This window comes from Stegostoma tigrinum, chromosome 18, assembly GCF_030684315.1.
Source record: "Stegostoma tigrinum isolate sSteTig4 chromosome 18, sSteTig4.hap1, whole genome shotgun sequence".
Lineage (NCBI taxonomy): Eukaryota > Metazoa > Chordata > Chondrichthyes > Orectolobiformes > Stegostomatidae > Stegostoma > Stegostoma tigrinum.
This window is the reverse complement of record NC_081371.1, coordinates 2542603-2566589: the sequence shown is the minus strand read 5'-3', so window position 1 is coordinate 2566589 and position 23987 is coordinate 2542603. Positions and strand designations below refer to the sequence as shown.

Here is a 23987-nt window from a genome sequence, read left to right as displayed (position 1 = left end):
GTGACAGATTTATCAAGAATTCCTAAAGAGTTTAGGCCTTTATTCATAAGGGTTTAGAAGAATGAGGGGGAATACAAAATTCTGAGTGGCCTTGAGAATGTTGGTACTAATGAGATATTTCTATTAGTGGGGAAATCTCAAGTTAAAGGACATAGTTACGGAAAAAGGGGACACTGATAGTACTGCTTGCCTGCTGTGTTCATCCAGCTCCACACTTTGTTATCTCGGAAACTCATTTAAAATTTCCCTCAGATTATACGATCCCTACAATGTGGAGGCAGGCATTCAGCCCATCGAGCCCACAACAAGCCTCTGAAGTGCATCCCACCAGACCTCATGCCATCCCTACAATTCCCATTGGCTAATCTGCAAAGCCTGCACACAATAGGCAATTGAGGATGGCTAATCCACCCTAACCTGCACATCTTTGGACTGAGGGAGGAAATTGGAACACCGGAGGAAATCCACACAGACACTAGGAGAATGTGCAAACTCCACACAGACAGTCGCCCGAGGGTGGAATCGAACCCAGGTCCCTGGCGTTGGGAGGCAGCAGTGCTGACCACTCGGCCACCGTGCCACTCAGATGGGAGTGGATGTCTGGAATTCTCTATCCCAGAGAGTTGTGGAGCTTAGATCGCTGAAAGTAATTAAGGAAGAGGTCGAGTTTGGAAATAATGCACAATCGAGGGCTATGCGGAGTTGATGTTTGGGCACATTAGCTATTATCTTATTGAGGGTGGGGTAGGCTTGAGGGCCCTGCTCTTTCCCTCCTTGTTTTCTGACTCATTGAATTGCATTCTGACTGTACTGCTAGAGGCTGTATCTCAGCAGTGTGTGGTGTTGAATAGCTTAACTGTAATTTGGAAACACTGGACAAAACAGACAAATGGGCACAAAGAATAGGAACGTTCCATCTGCTTTGGGGATGGTGACTATCTTTACAGGGACTGGTTCTCCCCTGTGAAAATGCTGAGCTGGATTATCTCATCAGCACTAACATCAGCAGAGTTGCACAAAACCACCACCCTCCCCCCCCCCCCCCCCCCAACCCCCCCAACCCCCCCCCCCGCAACCACCCCATTAAAACTGAGCAAAAAAATGGGTAATGTATTCAGACTGGAAGAATAAGAACACCTTTGTGTTCAGTAAAGCAGTAAACCTGCAATCCAGAGGATCCAGGCATTCTCCTAATCCATTGAGAAACTGGGCATTTCTCACTAAGAGTTGTTGCTGGCCTCTGTAGGTGGGAGCCTGGCTGATAGGGCAAAGATGATATGGAAATTGTATAAACTCACAGAAACTAAAGCTACTACTAATGCACTGTTAGGGTGGTGCGTGGATGGAATGAGCTGCCAGAGGAAGTGGTGGAAGCTGGGACAGTTACAACATTTAAAAGGCATCTCGATGGGTGTGTGAATAGGAAGGGTTTAGAGGGATTTGGGCCAAATGCTGGTAAATGGGACTAGATTAATTCAAGACATCTGGTAGGCATGGACGAGTTGGACCGAAGGATCTATTTCCATACTGTATGACTCAATGACAATGTTAACGTTATGGATAAAGGATACAAATCCCTTTGTGGAAGAGATCACATTGCAGTGTATTATCAAATGAAATACTGAAAGATATCCCCACAACCAGTTGTAAGTTTTCTTTTTGCCTGGATCTGGAGACATGGGACAGAGATCAGAACATTTCTGTTACATTTTGTGTGTTGGAAGATGCCTTGCAATACCAACAGAATTCCTAATGGATAATGAAGGTGAATTTGCAAAAGATGTCTTTCAAGACATGTGAGGTCTTAAGGCTTGTGCTTATACATAGAGCTGCTGAAATGTCCATTTAGAAATGGCTTGTGTTAAAGAAACCATGCAGTGAGTGATGACATGTTGTGCAAAATACTGGCAGATCTGAGAGTTACAAACAGCCCTGGCATGGGCAGTACACAGTTGGGAGGAGTATGTCCAAACAAACTAATATCTTTGAGGATGTAACAAAACACATTGAACATCGAGCAGTGGATGTGGTGTATATGGATTGTAGCAAGGCATTTGATAAGGTTCCCCATGGTACGCTCATTCTAAAAGTAAGGAGGCATGGGATTCAGGGAAAATTGGCTGTCTGGATACAAAACTGACTGTCCAATAGAAGACAGAGGGTGTTAGCAGATGGAAAGTGTTCAGCCTGGAGCTCGGTGACCAGTGGTGTTCCGCAAGGATCTGTTCTGGGACCTCTGCTCTTTGTGATGTTTATAAGTGACTTGAATGAGGAAGTGGAAGGGTGGGTTAGTAAGTTTGCTGAAGACATGAAGTTTGGTGGAGTTGTGGATAGTGTGGAGGGCTGTTGTAGGTAGCAATGGGGCATTGACAGGATGCAGAGCTGGACAAAGAAGTGGCAGATGGAATTCAACCCAGAAAAGTGTGAAGCGATTCATTTTGAAAGGTCGTATTTGAACACAGAATACAGGGTTAATGGCAGGATTCTTGGCAAGGTGGAGGAACACCGGGACCTTGGGGTCCATGTCCATAGATCTCCCAAAGTTGCTACCCAAGATGATAGGGTTGTAAAGAAGATGTATGCTGCGTTGGCTTTCATTGGCAGGGGAATTAAGAGCCACGAGGTTATGCTACATCTCTATAAAACCCTTGTTCAACCACACTTGGAAAATTGTGTTCAGTTCTGGTCCCCTCATTATAAGAAAGATGTAGAAGCTTTAGAGAGGGTGCAGGGGAGATTTACCAGGATGCTGCCTGGATTGGAGGGCAGGTCTTATGAGGAAAAGTTGGGGGAGCTAGGGCTGTTTTCATTGGAGCAAAGAAGGATGAGAGGTGACTTGAAAGAAGTGTACAAGAGGCACAGATAGAGTGGATAGCCAGAGACTTTTTCCCAGGGCAAAAATTACTATTACATGGGTTATAATTTTAAGGAGATTGGAGAAAGGTATGGGGGAGATGCCAGAGGTAGGTTCTTTACACAGAGAGTGGTGGGTGTGTGGAATGCCCTGCCAGCAGTGGTAGTGGGGTCAGATACAGAAGAGACATTTAAGTGACTCTTGGATAGGCACATGGAGAATAGTAAAATGTAGGGTATGCAGTGTAGGATAATAGGTCAGCACAACATCATGGGCTGAAGGGCTGTACTGTGCTGTACTGTTCTATGTTCTTAATATCCAGACAAAACCCAAAGTGACCTTCGATAGTACACGATGATCCTTCACACCAGAAGGAACTTCAATCAGCTGTGATTCATTTACTCCTATCTGGAAGGATTACACGCTGATAGAAAAAGCATTGAGACATTGCATGGGGCTGTCCAAGGAAGAATTCCAATCTGGTCACATGAGGGAGAGGGACACAGGGAATAGCAAGATAGGTGGTTGAATGTGACTAGGGAAAATGTACATATACAACTAGACTATAAAGGTGAATTGCTCAGTACTACTGCAATGTGTTCTGAGTTTTCGGAGTCTGAGAATGTGGCAGAAGGTATTGATGAAAAATGACCCCATATATTGCATACGTTAATGAATTCTAGAATTTGGAACCAGAGGGGCAGGACTTTAGAGCTCAGGAGATGCACACTGATACATGTACTGATTGTGAAGGCCATGAGAAAATCTTTTCTTTGGAGATATTTCACCTAAAATATCTTCATGGGTTGATTACTGGCAAGCAGAGTCAGGTGACAAGATGGTGGGCACAATAATGTCCGCAGGAAAATATACAAACTGGCTCCATGTCCAAGATAAAGAACAAGAGACGAGGGCTGTAGGGAACATGATAATGGAGAACTAGAAGATGCAGGCTCAATACTGTTCAGGGGGATACATCTATCAGTAAGAGACCATGTCTCAATGTGAATCTTTCAGAGAACCTACTTTGTCACACAGGTGGATTCCATACAGGACAGATCATACCACATGGGGCCCTTATGGCTAAGGTTGGGTTGGTAGCTGGAGTCTTTGAGCAATGTTTGAGTGAGAGAGAGTAGGCTTGACTCTCCTATGCTAGAGAGTACACAAACATCGTCGAGCGATGTAAAGACTCGGAAAAGGCACTTCCCGGAGTGTTCAAAAATAGGGAAGTGAATTATGAAATTCTTTTTAGCCATTTTAACAAACTTTCCTTGGAAGTGTAACTCTATAGATAACAAAGTGGTGTTCTTTCAGGGTAACCTGCTTCAAATGGAAGTATCCTTACAGCCCCTGAAGAAACTCTAGGAATACCGGGAAGTTCTGGAAATTAAGTAAATATCTTTTTGGATAAAATGACGCATCTCCAGTGTGGTATTTTTCAGTAGGGGTCTGCTGTATTATCGTTGAGTTATTGTGTAATTACAACTGAATGAATACCCAGTATTGTTGTATCGGCATTCTCATGGAAAACTCTCAGGCATCTTTGTGATACGTGTTGATGGGGACTGGGGCCATTAATGCCTTAGGGGAAAAGATTATTAATTGAATTAGGAAGAAATTCAAATTTGGCAGTCAAGTTTCTGGAGCTTTCAAATATATGTGTTGGGAAATTAAGCAGGATCAGTAATTCTACGCCTAGAGTCTTACTTGGAAAATGTTAGCCCTATTGCAATGATTCATACCAGATCTGGGCTGAAAGATGAGACTGCTACCAAACATGGGACAGAACGGTTGTGTCTTCTCCTGGGCCTGGCCAAACTGGCTATAAACAGCAGGCTGTGATTCCTGGCTCTTGGCTCCTCCTCTGTATCTGTGACTGTGCCTCGGTGGCCTTGGAGATGGAGCACCATTGTATCTACTCATGACCTTGGTGCTTTCAGAGAACGATGGGCACCACAGGGGCTGGAGTGCATTATTTCCCCCCTCCAGTGTCCTCCTCAATGTTCCTCCACCCTCCCCCATCACTTATTGCTACACTGCCCCTGGCGGGCATGTTCATAATGAGGCAATTGGAGATGGTTATTAAATTTTCTTTTTAAGAAAAGATTTGGTTTTTAGTTCAGTGATTAGATAACTTGATGGAAGGTTTCACTATCTAAAAACATTGAGTTCTTATTGGTTAATTTGGTGTTGGGTTTCTCTCTATGGGGGGGGGGGGGGGCGGTTGGGGGTGGAGCAAAAAGAGCTGTATTCTTACCCAGCCTGGACAGAGAGAGGGACCAGGGGGCTATGTGGAAACTGATGTTTGTAATAAACTAATGGTTCATAATGAAACCTTTTGGAAATCTCAAAAAGTCTTTTAGAGATAGTAAGAACTGCTGATGCTGGAGCCTGAGATAACACAGAGTGGAGCTGGTCCTGGCCTGAAAAGTAAGCTTTCCTGCTCCTCTGATGCTGGCTGGCCTGCTGTGCTCCTCCAGTTCCGCACTGTGTTATCTCAAAAAATCTTTTGGTGTCTCATTCAGCACAAGGACATCAGTGTGTGAAAGAGAGGATTTTAAAGGTTCACCATTTTCCATTTGAAGCTGTTCCTTCCCTCCCCTTACTCTGAGACTGTCTTCCCACTTGTTGTAGTTTCCCCCACCATTGCCTACTTTCCCATGGCCAGGGGCAACATCATCTCTGCATTTACCCTGTCAAGGCTTCTTGTACCCGTTACTGAGCAACGAGATGACAATCCGTGGAGGAGAGCTAGTTGATCAGATTGGAAAATCCGGAGCAAGTAAACATGATGTCCCACCCTGAGGCTAAACGCTGAGAGCTAGCAGCCCTACTGGAATCTGCTGGGCCCTCTCACTGTATTTACCAGAACTTCCCAGCCCTGTTCATTGATTGAGCTCACCTCCTGCTTTTGTCCTGCAGGGATACATGTGGAAGAAAGGCAATGTCCGAAGGAACTGGAATGAGCGCTGGTTCGTCCTAAAGGCTTCCAACATCCACTACTATCTCAATGAGGACCTTAAGGAGAAGAAGGGGGAAATTCACCTAGATATGGACAGCACTGTGGAGGTGATAGCCTTGGGCACTAGATTGACACGTCAAACACTGGGGTGCAGTACTGTGGGGGCAGGTCTGTCACTGTATAACACTGGGGTACAGTACTGGTGGGGACAGGTCTGTCACTGTGTGACACTGGGATACAGTACCAGTGGGGACAGGTCTGTCCCTGTATAACACTGGGGTACAGTACTGGTGGGGACAGGTCTGTCACTGTGTGACACTGGGATACAGTACCAGTGGGGACAGGTCTGTCACTGTATAACACTGGGGTACAGTACCAGTGGGAATGGGTCTGTCACTGTGTAACACTGGGGTACAGTACTGGGGACAGGTCTGTCACTGTGTAACACTGGGGTACAATACCGGTGGGGGCAGGTCTGTCACTGTATAACACTGGGGTACAGTACTGGTGGGGGCAGGTCTGTCACTGTGTAACACTGGGGTACAGTACTGGTAAGGACAGGTCTGTCACTGTATAACACTGGGGTACAGTACCAGTGGGGGCAGGTCTGTCACTGTATAACACTGGGGTACAGTACTGGTAGGGACAGGTCTGTCACTGTGTAACACTGGGGTACAGTACTGGTGGGGACAGGTCTGTCACTGTATAACACTGGGGTACAGTGCCAGTGTGGGCAGGTCTGTCACTATATCACACTGGGGTACAGTACTGGTGGGGACAGGTCTGCCACTGTATAACACTGGGGTACAGTCCCGGTGGGAATGGGTCTGTCACTGTGTAACACTGGGGTACAGTACTGGTGGGAATGGGTCTGTCACTGTGTAACACTGGGGTACAATACCGGTGGGGACAGGTCTGTCAGTGTACAACACTGGGGTACAGTACCAATGGGGACAGGTCTGTCACTGTATAATACTGGGGTACGGTACTGGTGGGGACAGGTCTGTCACTCTATAACACTGGGGTACAGTACCGGTGGGGGACAGGTCTGTCACTGTATAACATTGGGGTACAGTACCGGTGGGGACAGGTCTGTCACTGTATAACACTGGAGTACAGTACCGATGGGGACAGGTCTGTCACTGTATAACACTGGGGTACAGTACTGGTGGGGACAGGTCTGTCACTGTATAGCACTGGGGTACAGCACTGGTGGGGACTGATCTGTCACTGTGTAACACTCTATAATAGACCAAAAGCTTTTCCCACTTTGCTGCCAACTCTTTTCTCTCTGCTGTTTGCTGTTTATTAATGTTGCTGCCTCAGTCTCTGCAGTCAGTTCCTCACTTGTGGATGTATTGCTGTCTTGTAGATGCTCCCTGATAAGGAAGGGAAGCGATGCCTATTCTGTATAAAGACCGTAAACCGTACGTATGAGCTGAGTGCTTCAGACCTGAAGCGGAGACAGGAATGGATAGACAGTAAGTGACAGATGGAGCTCACTGGGAGAGCCGTGTCTATGTTGTCTGCTCCCAGGGAGGAGGTGGGGAGATTGTGACCGTTGCATTTCCGGGACTCCGAGTGGAGTTTTCATGGAGCCCTAGTTCGATTCATAACAGAATGCGGGTGTCGCTGGCTGGGACAGCGAGAATTACCCATCCCTAGTTGACCCTGAGAAGACGGGGCGGAGCTGCCGACTTGCGAAGTTGCAGTACCTCCTGAATAGTGGCAGAGGGGCACAGTTGTACTGTCCTGCTTCCCGTTGGTCTGTGATTTGGTTGCAGCTGCTGTCATGATGGTGAGATTCTGTTTTGTCGTGTCTGGGCACAGGTATCACAGCTGCGATCTGGATCCTGGCGGAGAACAAGAGCTCAGTGCACAAGCTGCAGAAGGAGAGACGGAGAGAGCAGCGACAGCAGGCAGCTACCAGGTTATTGGAGAAGAAGGCACAGGAGGACAGGCTGGCAGAGCTTCAGGTCGAGAGGGAAACACAACTGGCACAGCTCGAGCAGCTCAGGCAGGTCCGAGTGCCACGCACGGCTCTCTCATCCTGGATCTATGTGTACCACGCCACCCTCACCAACCCCATACTGTCACTGCAGCAGTGGGAGCATACTGTGTGTGTGAGAGCGAGTGTGAGCACTGACTGTGTGAGTGAGAATGAGTGTGAGCACCCTGTGCATGCTGGACCAACTATAAGCACTCAGTGTGAGTGTGAGAACACTATTTCTTTTTCCTTTCATCCCCTCATTGGGATTTTGAGGGCAGATCCATGTTTCCTTTCCCCCACTCCCCGAGATTAGACACAAATCCAGAATGGATGGAGGATCCAAAATGGCGTCTCTGGTCTTTTATCTGAACTGACTGGATGGTTTCTGTACTGTCCAGACAGGACGCTCCTCAGTGATAGTAATCCTCCTGCTCTCATCTCCCATCATAGCACCATGGCTACTAGAGACAAACCTCAAACATCTCCCATCATTCTCACCACCTCCGTCTCTGAAAATCCTTGTTGCTCTCCCAGGCACAGGAAGAAGCTCAGCACCTCTGGCGAACCAAGGAGCTCCACTGGATGAAGCAGCACGAGGAGCTCCAGCAGAAACTACAGATGCAGCTGCAAAAGGCCAAGTCGGTAAGAAGTACGGGAGGCCTACAACCAGGCCTGCATCACAAAGCCTGAAATTGGATCCAGTCCCATGCCCCGGACTGGGCCATGAGGCCTGGAGCTGGAGTTGGGTTCAAGCCTTGGCCTGGGCTGGGAGGCCTAAAGCTGGATCCAACCCCAGGCCCAGGACTGGGCTACAAAGCCTGGAGCTGGATCTAGTCCTGGCGCAGCCCTGGGCCATGAGGCCTGGAGCTGGATCCAGTCCCAGGTACAGGCTGGTTCATGAGGCCTGCAACTGATCCTTGTCCACACACAAAGAACGGAGTTTCCAGGTGACCATTTGGAATCTACCTGTGCTGTCCCCATTCTGCGATTGTTTGAAAATGTATGTGTATGCCTGTACAGAAATCTCCCAGCTCGGGAGAGTCACAGTTACCACTGTAAGCAGCAATGCTAGAATCTGCATTGGTGTTTCTCCTAGACAGCTGGGGGAGGGATGGAATATTCCAGAACAAGAAATGTTCACATTCTGAAAGGGCAGAAACAGTTATGGTATAAGCTAGTCTACAGCTATCAAGAAGCAATTTGCACCCCCCCAACCCATACCCCAAAAGTGAGAGAGAGCTGGCAGTAAAGAGATAAATATGTCCCAGTCTGTCCCAAGAGGTCTGTACAGCAGCTGATGTGTCCTGCAGAAGATGTTATTAAACTGGAAAGGGTTCAGAACAGTTTTATCAGGATGGCACAGTGGCTCAGTGGTTAGCACTGCAGCCTCACAGCGCCAGGGACCGGGTTCAATCCCAGCGTCGGGTGACTGTCCGTGTGGAGTTTGCACATTCTCCCTGTGTCTGCATGGGTTTCCTCCGGGTGCTCCGGTTTCCTCCCACAGTCCAAAGATGCGCAGGCTAGGTGGATTGGCTATGCTAAATTGCCCGTAGTGTCCAGGGATGTGTAGATTAGTTGGGCTATGGGAGGATGGGTTTGGGTGCGTGATCTGAAGTTCAGTGTGGACCTGTTGGGCCGAAGGGCCTGTTTCCACACTGTAGGGATTCTATGTTGCTGGAATTGGAGGGTTTGAAGTTTTGGTGATACTGAATAGGCTGGGACTCTCTCTACCTGGAGCATTAGAGGCTGGGGGGTGACCTTTATAAAATCATGAAGGGCATGGATAGGCTGAATAGACAAGGTTATTTTCCTGCGGTAGAGTAGTCCAAAACTAGAGGGCCATAGGTTTAAGGTGAGAGAGGAAAGATTTAACAGGAGCCTGAGGGGCAACTTTTTCATATATGGAACGAGCTGCCAGAGGAGGTGGTGGAGGCTGGTACATTTACAACAGTTAAAAGGTACCTGGATGGGGAGATGAATAGGAAGGGTTTAGAGAGATATGGGCCAAATGCTGGCAAATGGGACTAGGTCAGGTTGGGATTGCGTGGACAAATTGTGCCAAAGGGTCTCTGTCCGTGCTGGATGACTCTATGGGTGCCTGCCTACAGTGTCCTGGTTCTGCTGCCTTAGCCGAGCCATATTGGCAGAGGGCTGTGAGGATGGGGTGTCCCAGCCCCTACCATTGATGTTGACTCCCAGTCAATCAATACGGGCAAAGTGCGGAGATGGAGCGGGGGGAATCTATGGAATGGGACTCTGCCCACCAGCTCCAGCAGGGAAGAGGGTACTCCACGTGGCAGAAACACGTGTCATTGAACTGCAAGGTGGTGGGTATGAGCTGCTGCATTTTTGCGTATCTCCTTCTTTCTTCGAAGGACAAGCTCCAGATGCAGTTGGTGATGGAACGGAAGGAGCAGGAGGCCGGTGCCCAGCGCCAGCGGATTCAGGAACTGGAGACGATGCAGCGAGGGTTGGAGCAGGCCCTAAAGGCTGAGATTGAGGCCCACAGCAATGAGCAGACAGTGCGATCTGCGCAGGCAAGGTGCAGTACCAGGAGTGAGGGTCAGGGGGCAGTCTCTCCCCAGTCACTAAGAAAGCCGTTAAAATAGTCCTGGCCCAGTGCGGGGCTCCCAGGGGAACCTCTTATGGTAACCCATTGCTGCAGAGTTCGATTCCTGCCATGGTGTCTACTAGAATTTAAATTCGATTCACACCTTTTCTCATTAGTCTCAGTGACAGTGATCATGAAGATAGCATCAGTTGTTGTAAAAATCCATCTGCTTCGCTCCATGAGGGAGTTGAAAGGTCTGGAGAAAAGGCAGGAAAGTGACATTGAGGGTTATCAGATCAGCCATGATATCATTGAATGGCAGCGCAGAGTTGATAGGCTGAATGGCTTATTTCTGCTCCGATGCTAGTGGGTGTGGCTTAAAGGAGATGTTTAGAAAATGACTGAAATGGCATTATTACAATTTAAAAGGAGATTAGCTGGTGGGAAAGAGATGACTTATGAATGTTTTGATGCCTTCTGTATTGGGTTCAATGGTTGGTGGATGATGGGGAGAAGACAGATCTGCATTGTGACAGTTTGGTAAGTGTTAGACTCCAGCGTTCCAGTGTTTAAAGAAAGCTGTTAGCAGTGGTGATGGTGTGGGAGCTCAGTTTCACATCAGGATACTTGATAATATAAGGGCTAAGACAGCAAACCTCTCTCCTGCTTTGAGCCTTAAAGTGGAGTCATAGATAGACAGGATGGTGAAGATGATGTTTGGTACACTTGCCTTTATTGGTCAGTGCCTTGAGTATGGGAGTTGGGAGGTCAAGGGGCGGCTGTACAGGACAATGGTTAGGCCACTATTGAAATACTGTTCAGTTCTACCTGCTATTAAATGGATGTTGTTAAGCTCGAAAGGGTTCAGAAAAGATTTACAAGCATGTTGTCAGGATTTGAGGGTTTGAGCCATAGGGGAAAACTGAATAGGCTGCGGCTATTTTCCCTGGAGTGTCCGAGGCTAAGGGGTGACCTTATAGAGGTTTATAAAATCATGAGGGGTATGGATAGAGTGAATAGTCAGGTCTTTTGCCCAGGCTAGGGGAGTCCAAAAGTGGAAGGCAGAGGCTTAAGGTGAGAGGGGACAGATTAAATAGGTCCTAAGGGGTAAATATTTCGCACAGATGGTGGTGTGTGTATGGAGTGAGCTGCCAGAGGAAGTGGTGGAGGCTGGTACAATTACATTTAAAAGGCTTCTGAATGGGTACGTGAATAGGAAAGGTTTAGAGAGATACGGGCCAAATGCTGGCAAATGGGACTAGATTGGTTTGTGATTATGATCAGCGTGGACAACTTGGACGGAGGGGATCTGTTTCCGACTCTGAGGAGAAACGTCTTCACCCGGAGCATGGTAAGCCCGTGGGATTCTCTGCCACAGAAAGCGGTTGAGGCAAAACAGTGAATGTTTTCCAGAAGGAATTAGATGTAGATCTTCAAGCTAAAGGGATCAAAGGGTACAGAGAGTAAGCAGGAATAGCGCACCAGCTCGTATGATCAGCCACGATAATATTGAATGGGGGAAGCAGTATCGAAGGGCCAAAACAGCCTATTCCTGTTCCTGTATTTCAATATTTCTTTAATTGTCTGGAGAGTATCTTGGCATGGCCTGAGCATGTGAACAGAAAGGCTTGAGGAATACAAGTAGCTCTTTTCTGTTATCTATCTGTACTGTGGGGTGTGAACACAGCCAGGCATGCTTGTCTGGCCTGATTAAACCTGACATTGCATGCCCCTGTTCCCACTGGTCTCTTTTTTTTCTCCACCACCCCCCCACCCCCACTTAAAGGCTGCTGCAGGAGGAGGAGGAGAAGCTGAAGGAACTGATGATGCTCAGATCTGAGCAGCACGATCTCGCCCACCAGGAGGAGAGACAGCAGCAGCAACGGCTGACCACCAAGGCCCAGGCTCTGCAGAAGGCCGTGGAGCAACTGAGAGAGAGCAGGCAACGGAACAAGCAAGATCTCGCTGTGAGTGACCCCCGGGGACTGTCAGCGGACCTCGACCACTGCCCATCCCACCCTATGCTCAAAGACACAAAGTGGCCATCGTGCCATAGGGTTGCTCTCTCATCATACAGAGAGAAAGCTGGCGAGGGTTTAACTTGAGGGTTATCACACCTCAGGGTGAGGGGTGAGTTTGAGAAGGAGAGTCCTTCACAGTAACCTCAGCCTGTGGTGGGAATTGAACCCGTAACATTGCCGGAACCCTGCATTGCAAACCAGCCATTTACCCAACTAAGCTAACCAAGCCTATGTAGCTCTCTTTCCCAATGTAATTTGTGGAGGCTGCCTGGGGTGGGGGTCACTTGGTTAGGGCGCCCAGATTTGGAAGATGGGGCATGATGTGGGCAAATGCGACCTTGGAAGGTAGAATAGAACAACGTATGCTCCATCACAAAATTTGATGGGCCAAATGGCCTGCTTCCACACTTCAGCGATTCTGTGATTGGTATCTAGCGATGTTTTAAGAGGGGTGGGTGGAATGTCAACATTTATTGAAAAGGGAGAATCGAGCATAAAAGCAGGAGACTTCTTGTCCGACACCTAGATCTTAAAAGAAGTTGCTTTTCTGGTCCAAGTTTCTTTTCCAACTCTCAAGCTACCAACTTAAATACCAGTGAGGAATTGTTCCCCATTTAATTTCTCACCTAGTCATTTTCAATTAACCTACCTCCATCAGCCGACCTGCCTTGACCTCAGTTGTCCCTGACAGACCATACGTGTGGTTGTACAGGGGCATTGGTGAGACTGCACCTAGAGCACAGTGAGTTGGTTTCCTTTGTTCAGGGAAGGACAGCATTGTTTTGGAAGCAGTTCAGAGAAGGCGGAATCAACAGGCAAGTGACAGGTGAAATGCAACACACGGAAGTGTTAAGAGATTCATTTTGATGGGAAGAAGCCTGAGAGACACGAAAAAACGAATTCTAAAGGAATGCAGAAACAATGTGACCTTGGGCTGGTGGGGGTGGGAGGTGGTGGGGTGTGGAATATGTGCATAAGCCATTCAAGGAGGTAGGACAGAGTAGAGAGTGGTTGATGTAAAGGATATAGCATCTTGGCTTTACTGAGTGTAGAGTCCCAGAGAGGTTGGTTATACATAAGACAGTGGTAAGCTGGAGAAGTGTGTACAGTTGTGGGGCCCACATTTTTGGCATGTATTGGAGAGAGTGCAGATAAGTTTCCCAAGGCTGAAACCCTTCCAGTTATGTGGATAAATTGGAGAAGTTGGGGCTGTTTTTCATTTAAAAGAGGACACATTGACATTTACAACACAGGAATCCATTCAGCCCATCATTTCTGCACCTATCGACAAAGATCTGACTGCACTGATCCCATTTTCCAGCTCTTGGATCATAGCACTGGAAACAAGGGCAATGCAAGTGAATATTTCAATTATAAATAATTGTTACAAGGATTTCTGACTCAATGTCCCCTTTCAGGCCATGAGTTCTGGTCTCCTACCACCCTCCAGGTGAAAAAATTCCCTTTCAGCTTTCCTCAAACTTTTCCCTTAAACGTCTGCCCCCGGTTAGTGATTCTGTCCCAAAGGGGGAAAAAACTGCCTTCCTATCCACCCTAGAGATAACAAGGTGTAGAGCTGGATAAACACAGCAGGCCAAGCAGCATCAGAGGAGCAGGAAGGCTGGCGTTTCGGGCCTAGACCCTTCTTCAAGTCTAGGCCTGAAACGTCAACCTTCCTGCTTGGCCTGCTGTGTTCATCCAGCTCTACACCTTGTTATCTCAGAATCTCCAGCATCTGCAGTTCCTGCCATTCCTATCCACCCTATCTGTGCCCCTCATGATCATATACACCTCCATCTGGTCCCCTCCCAACCCTCACGGCTCCAAGGAAAACAACCAATCTTTCCTCATTGCCCAGCTAGCAGGTAAATCTCCTTTTGTGCCCTCTGCAGTGTAATCACAATCTTCCTATAAGTTGGTGCACAGAACTTCATGCTGTACTCCAACCAACATTTTTTTTCAAACAGTTCCAGCATAACTCCCTTGATCTTGTATTCTCTGCTTTGTATGCCTCCTTAACCAACTTATTTCCCAGCCCTGTTACCTTCAGGAGTCTCTGGGTGTGCCCATTAAGGTCCCTGTGATCTTTAATATCACCCAGGGTCCTGCCAATCATCAGGGACCAGTAATCACTTACATTGTTCAACCTCCCAATATTCATTACCTCAGATTTCTCTGGATTGAATTCCATTTGCCTCTGCTGACCAGTCCGTTGCTACCCTCCAGCAGGTTTCAGTATCCTCCCCCTCACTATTTACCGCCCGACCAGTTTTCATCTCCTCTGTGAACTTCTTGAACATACCCCCTACAGTTTAGTCGAAATCATCAATGCCCACCCCAAATCAGCATGGGCCACACCACCGAGCCCTACAGAAACCCATTGAGAGCAGGCCTGGTCACGGGGAACAGGCTCAGTTGTGGGGAGTAGGCCCAGTCACTGGGAATAGGCCCGATCATGGGAATCAGGCTAATCACTGGGAATAGGACACATCGTGGGAGCAAGCCCGGTCACCGGGAACAGGCTTGGTCACTGGGAACAGGCCCGGTTGTTAAGGACAGGCCCGGTTACTGGGAACAGATCCCCTACCGTCACACTCTCCTTCTACCTTTTGCCAGTTTTGGTTTCAGTATGTCACTTTGCCTTTGATCCAGTGGGCTTGACCAGTCTGCCATGCAGGACCTTGTCAAAAGTTAATATCTACGCAGATGACATCAAATACATTAACCTCACCAGCACTCCTGGTCATCTTCTCAAAATGTTCAATCAAATTTGGCCTACATGGCTGGCTCTGAACAAATGCTGACTATCACAGTCTGTATCTCTCCAGGTGCAGATAAATTCTGTCCCTCTTAATTCTCTATAATCATGCCTGCAGCACTGAGGTTAGATTGACTGGGCTGTAATTTCCAGGTCTAACCATTTATTAATGATGGAAGAATTTGAGAGATTCGGGTGACTTACAGATGCATAGAGCTGTACAGCAGGGAAACAGACTCTTCAGTTCAACTTGTCCACGCTGACCAGATATCCTAAATTAATCTAGTCCCATTTGCCAGCTTTTGGACCATATCCCTCTAAAACCTTTCTATTCATATACCCATCCAGATGCCTTTTAAATGTTGTAATTTTACTAGCCTCCACCACTTCCTCTGGCAGCTCATTCCATACCATTACTGAATCACCCATCACCATTGCACTGGGGAAAGAGAGAGTCATCATTGACCAGAAGCTCAACTGGGCTTGTCATATAAACACAGTAGCTACAAGGGAAGGTCAGAGGCTAGGAATACTGCAGCAAGTAATTCACTTCCTGATTCCCCAAAACTATCTATAAGGCACAACTGAGGAGTGTGATTGAAATACTCCCCAGTTGCCTGGATGAGTGCAGCCCCAACAGCGCGCAAGGAACTGACACCATCTAGGACAAAGCAGCTTCTGCTTGGATTGACACCAAATCCATTCCCTCCACCACTGACACTCAGGAGCAGCAGTGTGCACCGTCTACAAGATGCTCTGTACAAATTCACCAAGGCTCTTTCCAAACCCATGACCTCCACACCACCCTGCCATGCAAATGTGTCCCTTTGTTGCCTCTGGGTTGAATTTCCCAAACTTTACACCCAGCCACACGGCAGATGTTTCCTGCAGAACATGGGCTCACCCCACTTTTCTCAATGGATGCTAAGGTTATGGTAATAAATGCTGTCATTGCCAGGAACAGGCACATCTATCAATGTATCATTGAATCAGATAGGATATTAACAAGAGAGTAAGCACGAAAGTAGGATTGGACTGATTGGGAAAGGAAGTGTGGGAATTGCAGGATTGTGGGTTAGGTGTAGAGTAATGTTATCTCTTATTTGATTTGATTTATTATTGTCACTGAGATACAATGGAAAGTATTGTTTTGCATGCTATCCAGCAAACTATACCAACGAAACACTCCAAAGATAGATGCAAACAACAGTTTGATAAACTTCCTCAGAAGGTTAGATCTTATTGAACCCTCAAGATCTTTCAGATTGGGATAGCTCCCTCACCGACCGCACCTTCCCAGTGGAAAATCAGCCAAAAATCAGAATGAGCAAGAGAACCGGCCCTAGAAATGTCAGATTGACTTCTGCATGTGCTCCCTACCACTCATTGGGTTCCTCCCTGGTCGTGCCTGCCCTGTTCCTGCGATGGGATGCTGCTGACTGTGGCCAACTCCAGCTCAGTTTCTTAGCTGATGGGGTGACCATGAACGTGAGCTGTCGTTATTTACCCTTTGCCTTTCTTCACAGGTGGCAGAGCAAATGAGGAGGAGAGCCAGTCAGCACGTGAAACACTGGAATGTGCAGCTGAATCGACTGATGCAGCCGATTGTGCCTGGGGGTAAGGGAATAAACCGGGGCATCAGCTGAGGGTACTGTGCAGTCACGCTGGGCTTGTGTGACCTCTGCTCTTCCCTGGGGAAACCGGTGTAGAATAGGCTCAATACTAGGATTAGCACTGAGTACTATGCTTAACAAAACGTATAATATCCCAGTACTCTGTAATGACTTCTATAAAACAAAAGTTCAACACAGGATGACGAAGAAAAGAAAGAGGTGAAAAGTACATTTGGGGGAGTAAACTTGAAGTACTATCAAGATGGACTGCAAGAGCTTCTTTAAATGTATTAAAAGGAAGAGAGAAGGTAAGAAAAGCTTAGAAAATGGGGCTGGGAAGTAACAATGGGGAATCAAGAAGAGACAGGGGTAATAATAAATGTCATAATTCCTTGAAGGTGGAGATGCAGGTAGACAGGGTAATGAAGAATGCGTTTCGTACACTTGCCTTTATTGGTCAGTGCATTGAATATAGGAGCTGTGAGGTCATGTTGCATCTGTACAGGATATTGATTAGGCTACTTGTGGAATTTACAAGGATGTTGCCGGGGTTGGAAGGTTTGAGCTAAAGGGAGAGGCTGAACAGGCTGGGGCTATTTTCTCTTGAGCATCAGAGGCTGAGAGGTGACCTTGTAGAAGTTTATAAATTCATGAGGGACATGTATAGGATGTATAGCCAAGGTCTTTTTCCCAAGGCAGGGGAGTACAAAACTAAAGGGCATAGGTTTAAGGTGAGAGGGGAATGATTTAAAAGGGACTTAAAGGGCAACAGATTGAGTAGTTTGGGCCTGTACTCATTGGGATTTGGAAAAATGAAAGGTAACCTTTACTGTAACAAACAAGATTCTTTCCGGGCTTGATTGGGTAGATGTGGAGAGGTTGTTTCCTGCCATGGGAGAGGCTAGGACCAGAAGGGATAATCTCAGAATAAGGGGTCACCTATTTAAAACAGGAATGCGGAAGAAATTTTTTCTCTCATGGGGGAGTGAGGTTGTAGAATACTTTGCTGCATAGGGCTGTAGAGGTGGTTAATAAGTACACCCAAGGTTGAAATGGAGTTTTATTTGGGAAGGAATTAAGGGTTAGAGTGAAAAGACAAGGAAGTGAAGTTGACGGTTATTAGGTTAGCCATAATTTCATTCAATGGCAGAACAGATTGGATGGGATGAATGGTTTACTTGTGCTACACATTGCATGGTTTGTAGTGTGCAGTAATGGACATCATGCTTTACGAATGACATGAAGGTGTTGGAGGGGGTGCAGAAGAGATTAGTTTCAGGAATGAGACACTTGAATTGTGGAGATAGATTGGAAAATTTAGGAGCTTTTTTTTCTTGGCGGTGTGAATATTGAAAGGAAGTTTTCAAAGTCAGAGGAGTCTGGACAGAAAAGGCAGAGAGAAACCTTTCCTAGCAGTGAGAATGTGGAGTACAAGATGACACAGGTTTCAAGTAATTGGCAAAAAAAATCAACATAGATATGAGGAAAGAAATGTTTTGCATCAGCAAGTGTTTCAGTTCTGGAACTGCCTCAGAGACTTCAGTCAGAGCGCTGCAGAGGAAATTAGACTGTTTGCTGCAAAGGAAGAACATGCTGGATTGCAGGGAGAATGGCACAAAAACCTAAACGGAGAACTGGCACCATCACAATGCAGACAATGCACCGTGATGCACTGGGTCAGGGCCCCTGGGATCGGCGTGGAGTGTGGACTTGGTTTTAGGGGATACTGTAGAGCAGTAGATGGAGCAGCAGTGGTGTTGTGAGATTTCCGTGGTAGCCACAGAATGGAGTTGGGGGTGACAGGAATGTTGTAGGCTCTTAGCCCTTTACATTGATACCACTATTCTGTCAGTTTAGCCGTGTCTCAATTCAATTTCATCCCATTCCCATCCAAACCTTTCCCTATCAGTCTAGGTGCTAAGAGATCTAATAAACCCTCAGGATCTCCTGCCTTTTGTAGAAAAGGTGTCCAGCCGATGATTGGTTATCACGACCCTCAGTGTGAAAATATATTGCAACCCTGAATGTTACAGCTGAAGCGTTAGTAATGTGTCCCCTTTTCTAAAAATTGTTCCTCCAAATTCTCCAGCCTTGTTTGCTTGATGTTTTAAAATCCTCTTGGTTAGATCACCCCTTAGCCTGTCTTGTGGGAATTTGTTTGTTTGTGGGGATGTAGGCATCCCTGGCTGGGCCAGTATTTATTGCCTATCCCTATTTGCCCCTTGAGAAGGTGGTGGGGATAGCTGCCTTCTTGGATCACTGCAGTCCTTGTGCTGTTGGGGAGGGAATTCCAGGACTTTCACCCAGCGACACTGAAGGAACAGCGATATATTTCCAAGTCAGGATGGCGAGTGGGTTGGAGGGAAACCTGCAGGGGATAGTATCTGCTGCCCCTGTCCTTCTAGATGGTGGAGGGACATAGGTAAACCTACTCTTACTTAAACGCCTAAGGTCAAAAAACACACGGTGCACACCAGGTTATAGTCGAACAGGTTTGTTTGAAGACACAAGCTTTCGGAGTCTCACTCCTTCTTCAGATGTCCCTAAAATTTAGGCAAACTTGTGTTCTTTATCCTCAAGGACACAGTATCCTCACTGTGGTTAAAGGATAAGGACGTAGACCCACATACATACCCATACACACCTTCCAGCCCTATGCATTTCTAAACTCCTTGGGAGAAAGGCCAACATTCCTTTAGCACTTCTCAGGAAATTCCTGGCGCTGATTTTTCAGGTATTTAGTGATTGCAGAACATGCACAGCCATGTTCAGTCTCTTGGCCCGTCTGCACTCCAGGCTGTCTCATTGTGAGTTGTTGGTTCTGGAGATGACATTTCCGTGTAAAAGTGACTCAGACAGCTCTCGCCCGCTCACCTAAGTGTTTACGAAATGCTGCCCTTGCCCCTGCTCTGTGACTCAAGGGCATCCACAAACCCAGTTTCAGAACTTGCTGTGCTTCCATCACCAGCACCATTCTGTTCAGGACAGGGTGAGGGAGGGTGGGGGCATGGTGAAGGGGACATTGTCCGGGTGAGGGGTGGGTTCAGGGTGAGGGGGCAGGATCACAGTGAGAGGGTGGGGCCAGGATGACGGGGCAGGGTCAGGGTGAAGGGTTGGTGTCAGGGTAAAGGGGCCAGGGTGAGTGGGCAGGGCCAGGGTGAGTGGGCGGGGCCAGAATGAGGGGGTGGGGTGAGGGTATGGTGCCAGGGTGAGGGGGTGGGGATCAAGGTGAGGGGGCAGGTTTCGGGGAAGAGGTTCAGGGTTAGGGGGTGGCGTTGGAGTGTAGGGGCAGGGGCAGGCTAAGAGGGTCAGGGAGAGGAGGCAGGTTTAGGGTAAGAGGGGACAGAGTCAGGCTAAGAGAGTCAGGGTGAGGGGGCGGGGTCAGGGTGAGGTGGGGGTGTGGGGGCTGAGTTTGAGGGTCCTAATCTGCTTATAAAATGCCTATTCTCCTCCAATTCCTGGCCTCGCACGTTTGCCCAGTTTCTGTTCTATCTCCGTGGTAGCCACCTTTCCAGCTGGCATGGCCCAACAGTATACAACTGCATTTGCTAAAACCGACAGCCACTCCTGCAGAACTGCTGCTGTTAACCTCTGGGATATTGTCTTGTGTGTCTCAGGGTGGGGTTTGGAGGGGTTGGGGGGTTGCTGGTTGTCACAGTTTGTCAGGTAACGCTCCTGCCGGAGGAGTTACAGATTGTTTTGACCCCAGCCCCTCGGTCCAGCAAGGGACGGGGCAGTAAATGCTGGCCAGCCAGTGACGCCCACCACCCATGGGGGCATAAACACAGGAGACGCTGTGTGTTACAGGTTGCTGTGCAAATGTTTGTCGTTGCTGTAAGATGTGCGACTGTGTGTTCCAGCCGCCCAGAATCAGCCAAAGAGTGACATCCTGAGCCACAGAGGAGGAGGAGCTTTCATTCCCAAAGAGTTTGCTGTCAGGAGGAAAGAGCACAACGCCAGGAGACAACATGAGGTGGTCCCGTCTCGGGACTCCGAGGAGATGCCAGGCTCTGACTCTGAGGATTACGAAAACATGACGGAGTACATAAAGAACATGTCGCTGACAGGGGCTAACATGATCCCCTAAGTGGATCCATAGTGTTGGACTGACCAGTGTGAGTGAAGATGTGAGGGACTCTGTGGGGAGTCACTGCTGAATCCCGGTGTGGCTGTGCATGTGTGGGTGTGTGTGCGTGTCTCTGGTTTCCACTTCAGCCTGCCTGTTTGTCAGGCAGTGTGCCCCAGCCCCTCCCAGGGTCTGCACACAGCCAGGAACACTGTTGTGTTCCCTGACATTGGAGCCAAGGACCTAGTAAGCAGGACGGAGACAGCCTGGGGGCCATTGATACTGGGAGAGACAAGCCCCATCAACATGAGTCCTTCTCCCTTCTCTCTCCCTGACTTCCCCCCACCCTGACTCCGCCCTCCCTGTTCTTCACCCCCTTCCTCTTGCCCCCACCCCCATCTTTCCCCTACCCATCCTCCTTACCCCTCTTTCTTTTTATCCCTTCCACTTGTTCCTCCTTCCTCATTTTAATCCTCATCTGCTTCTTCCCCCACCCCCTATAGTGTCTCCAACTAACCCCCCTTCCCACTGAACACTTCCCCAATCCCATTCCCCTCTCCCCAATGTACTACCCGCTCCCATCTCTCTTTCTCTCCACTCCCGGCCCCACTATCCCCTATCCCCAATTTCTCTCCCCTCAACCCCCTCTCCTCTCAACCCCCTCTCTCCCTAAATCTCTCTGCCCCAACCCTTCTCCCCCAACCCTTCACCCCTACTCCCTTCACACCCTTTTCACCTACCTCTCTCTCTTTCTCCACCCCTCCTTCCCACTGCCCCCTTCCCCTGACCTCCCCACTCCTGTCCTCTTCTCACCCTCAACACCCCCCCCCTCCTCTCCAAGTTGTTCACATGAAGCAATTGGACCTGCAATAATATCCAAAGAATGATAAAGGATCATCACTAACTTCAGACTGCTTGGTTTGCTTTGTTTCTCTAGCTGCTTCTGCAACAAAGTGGAGGGTTATTCAGTTAAACCTCTGGGCCATCATTCGGGCTGTCAAGGAGATTACTGAAGGCTGGTCAGGGAGGTGGTCGGGAGGGGGGGGGGTGCACTTGGCCTCTTTGGAGAATGACATTGCTGAGACCGAGGGCTCCACCACCTCAGTGCTCAGTTCATGTCAGCAATGTTGTTAGTGTTGTTGAGAGAGGAGAGCAGGATTCACACTCACTGGCAGCATGAAGAGTTTGAGCACTGAGAGATGGGCAAAGATCTTGGATCTTTTCCAGTGTGGAGATCCATTGGAGGTTTGAGGATTAGAGGAGAAATCAAGAGTTGGTTCCTTAACAGATGCAGTCTTCACACCCATCCCAAGGGAACGAGTTTGTTGTCAGGAAAATACATACAAGGTTCAAAGGCATTGGAGAGTGGGCAAGATACAATGTGGGGAAGTGTGGGGTATCTCTCCTTTGGGAGGAGAAATACTGAGAGATTGGTTGTTGTCTGAAGTTGCCCCTGTTCCAGTGTCACAGAAAGCTAGCTTGCAGGGTCAGTGAGGAATTAGGAAGGCAGATGGTGTGCTGGCCTTCAGCACTACCTCAGTTACAATGTCTTGCTGTATTTGTATGGAGCTTTGTACAGGCGGCACGGTGGCTCAGTGGTTAGCACTGCAGCCTCACAGCACCAGGGACCTTGGTTCGATTCCAGCCGTGGGCGGCTGTGTGGAGTTTGCACATTCTCCCCGTGTCTGCGTGGGTTTCCTCCGGGTGCTCCGGTTTCCTCCCACAATCCAAAAATGTGCAGGGTAGGTGAATTGGCCATGCTAAATTGCCCGTAGTATTCAGGGGTGTGTGGGTTATAGGGGGACAGGTCTGGATGGGATGCTGCTTGGGGCGGTGTGGACTTGTTGGGCCGAAGGGCCTGTTTCCACACTGTAGGTAATCTAATCTAAACTACTTTGCTCAGGCAAATTGTACACAGTTTTGCGTCCCTTATTTATCGAAGGATCAAATAGTCACCATAGAGGGGGTACCAATCGAGAGCTTCACCAAATTAATTCCTTGAGAGGATGAGATTGGCACGTGAGAAGGCCCGAGTAGGGATGAGGAAAAAATGAGAGATTAGCCTCACAACTTAGAGGGACAGGATGGCTGGGGTTAGAATACAGGCAGTGTCAGTGGTTGTGGGAGACCACAGCAATATGCTTCTCTGTGCCTCTTCCACCAATACGATGATAGAAACGTAATCAAGACACACTTGTATCATTGTCCTAAAACCAAAATGAGAGAGAAGTCAGTGAAAGGGAGCATTTCACCCTTTATTTCTTTGTTCAAAATTTTATTCATACATGCATGGGAGATGGACCCATTAAGGAAATAGCAGACAGCTCAAATTTTGACCACAAGTAGAAGGGTTCTATACCAATTTTACTGATAAACGTTCAATCCAGTAAAAATAACAATTCCAAATTAAAAATTAAACCTTTTATTCATTCATACATCCATCCAACAGTGTTTGCATGTTAGTACACATGACTACATTATCCAGTCATCGTCACACCACTACATGTGCCTATATTGTCCAATCCTGCTCCAGCTAACACATGATTATGCTATCAGATTGTTACATCTCTAGCTGTTTACATCTCTGTTAACGGACTGAAAATGCTAACTAGCTTACAGAGAACCCACACCGCTTCATTATCCCCTATCACTCGAGGATCAGCTTTCTGATTTGATGCTAGAGGTGACTGTCTGATGGGGTGAGATTTGAACTAGCTCAAACCTTGTTACACCCACTCGGAATTAAAATCGATCTCCAGGAGGGAGCAGATGGGGGTGCGGTGAAATTGGGCAGAGGGTAATCCAATCCATTCCAATTGCCCTCAACAAACATGTACCAGCTTATATTGCCCCTGCTCTAGCAAAGGACACCTATTGGCCAAGGGCCATCTGTGATGGCCCCTGTGGTTAAATAGCCACTGATATTAAGCCAGGTAACAACGGAACTGGTTATCATTGCTGTCGGCTGTCTCTGTCCATTAGAGGATGATGTGTACTCAGTCTTGTGACTTTTTGTCCAGCTTTCTAAGGGAAAGGGCAGTTCTCTAGCAACAGGATTTGAGGCACAGGGAAAAGGATGTCCCGTGAGGTAGTGGAATCCTGGGTGGTGCAGGATTTCATTCATTAGCTTTCCTTCCTTGATCTACTTTGCCTCACATTAAAACTTAGG

General features: G+C 47.9%; 1 protein-coding gene across 2 annotated transcripts in view; it reads left to right on the top strand.

The window, feature by feature from the left end:
- Nucleotides 1-21666, top strand: part of LOC125460912 (differentially expressed in FDCP 6 homolog) — a 56055-nt gene extending 34389 nt beyond the window's left edge. For both annotated transcript variants that reach the window (XM_059652233.1, XM_059652234.1), the window contains exons 5-12: nt 5780-5926; nt 7192-7300; nt 7650-7840; nt 8344-8451; nt 10185-10351; nt 12147-12327; nt 16666-16756; nt 20613-21666. In XM_059652233.1, coding sequence (XP_059508216.1) covers nt 5780-5926; nt 7192-7300; nt 7650-7840; nt 8344-8451; nt 10185-10351; nt 12147-12327; nt 16666-16756; nt 20613-20839 — 1221 coding nt within the window. In that variant the 3' untranslated portion in view covers nt 20840-21666. The remainder of the gene's footprint in view (nt 1-5779; nt 5927-7191; nt 7301-7649; nt 7841-8343; nt 8452-10184; nt 10352-12146; nt 12328-16665; nt 16757-20612) is intronic.
- Nucleotides 21667-23987: the final 2321 nt, after the last annotated feature.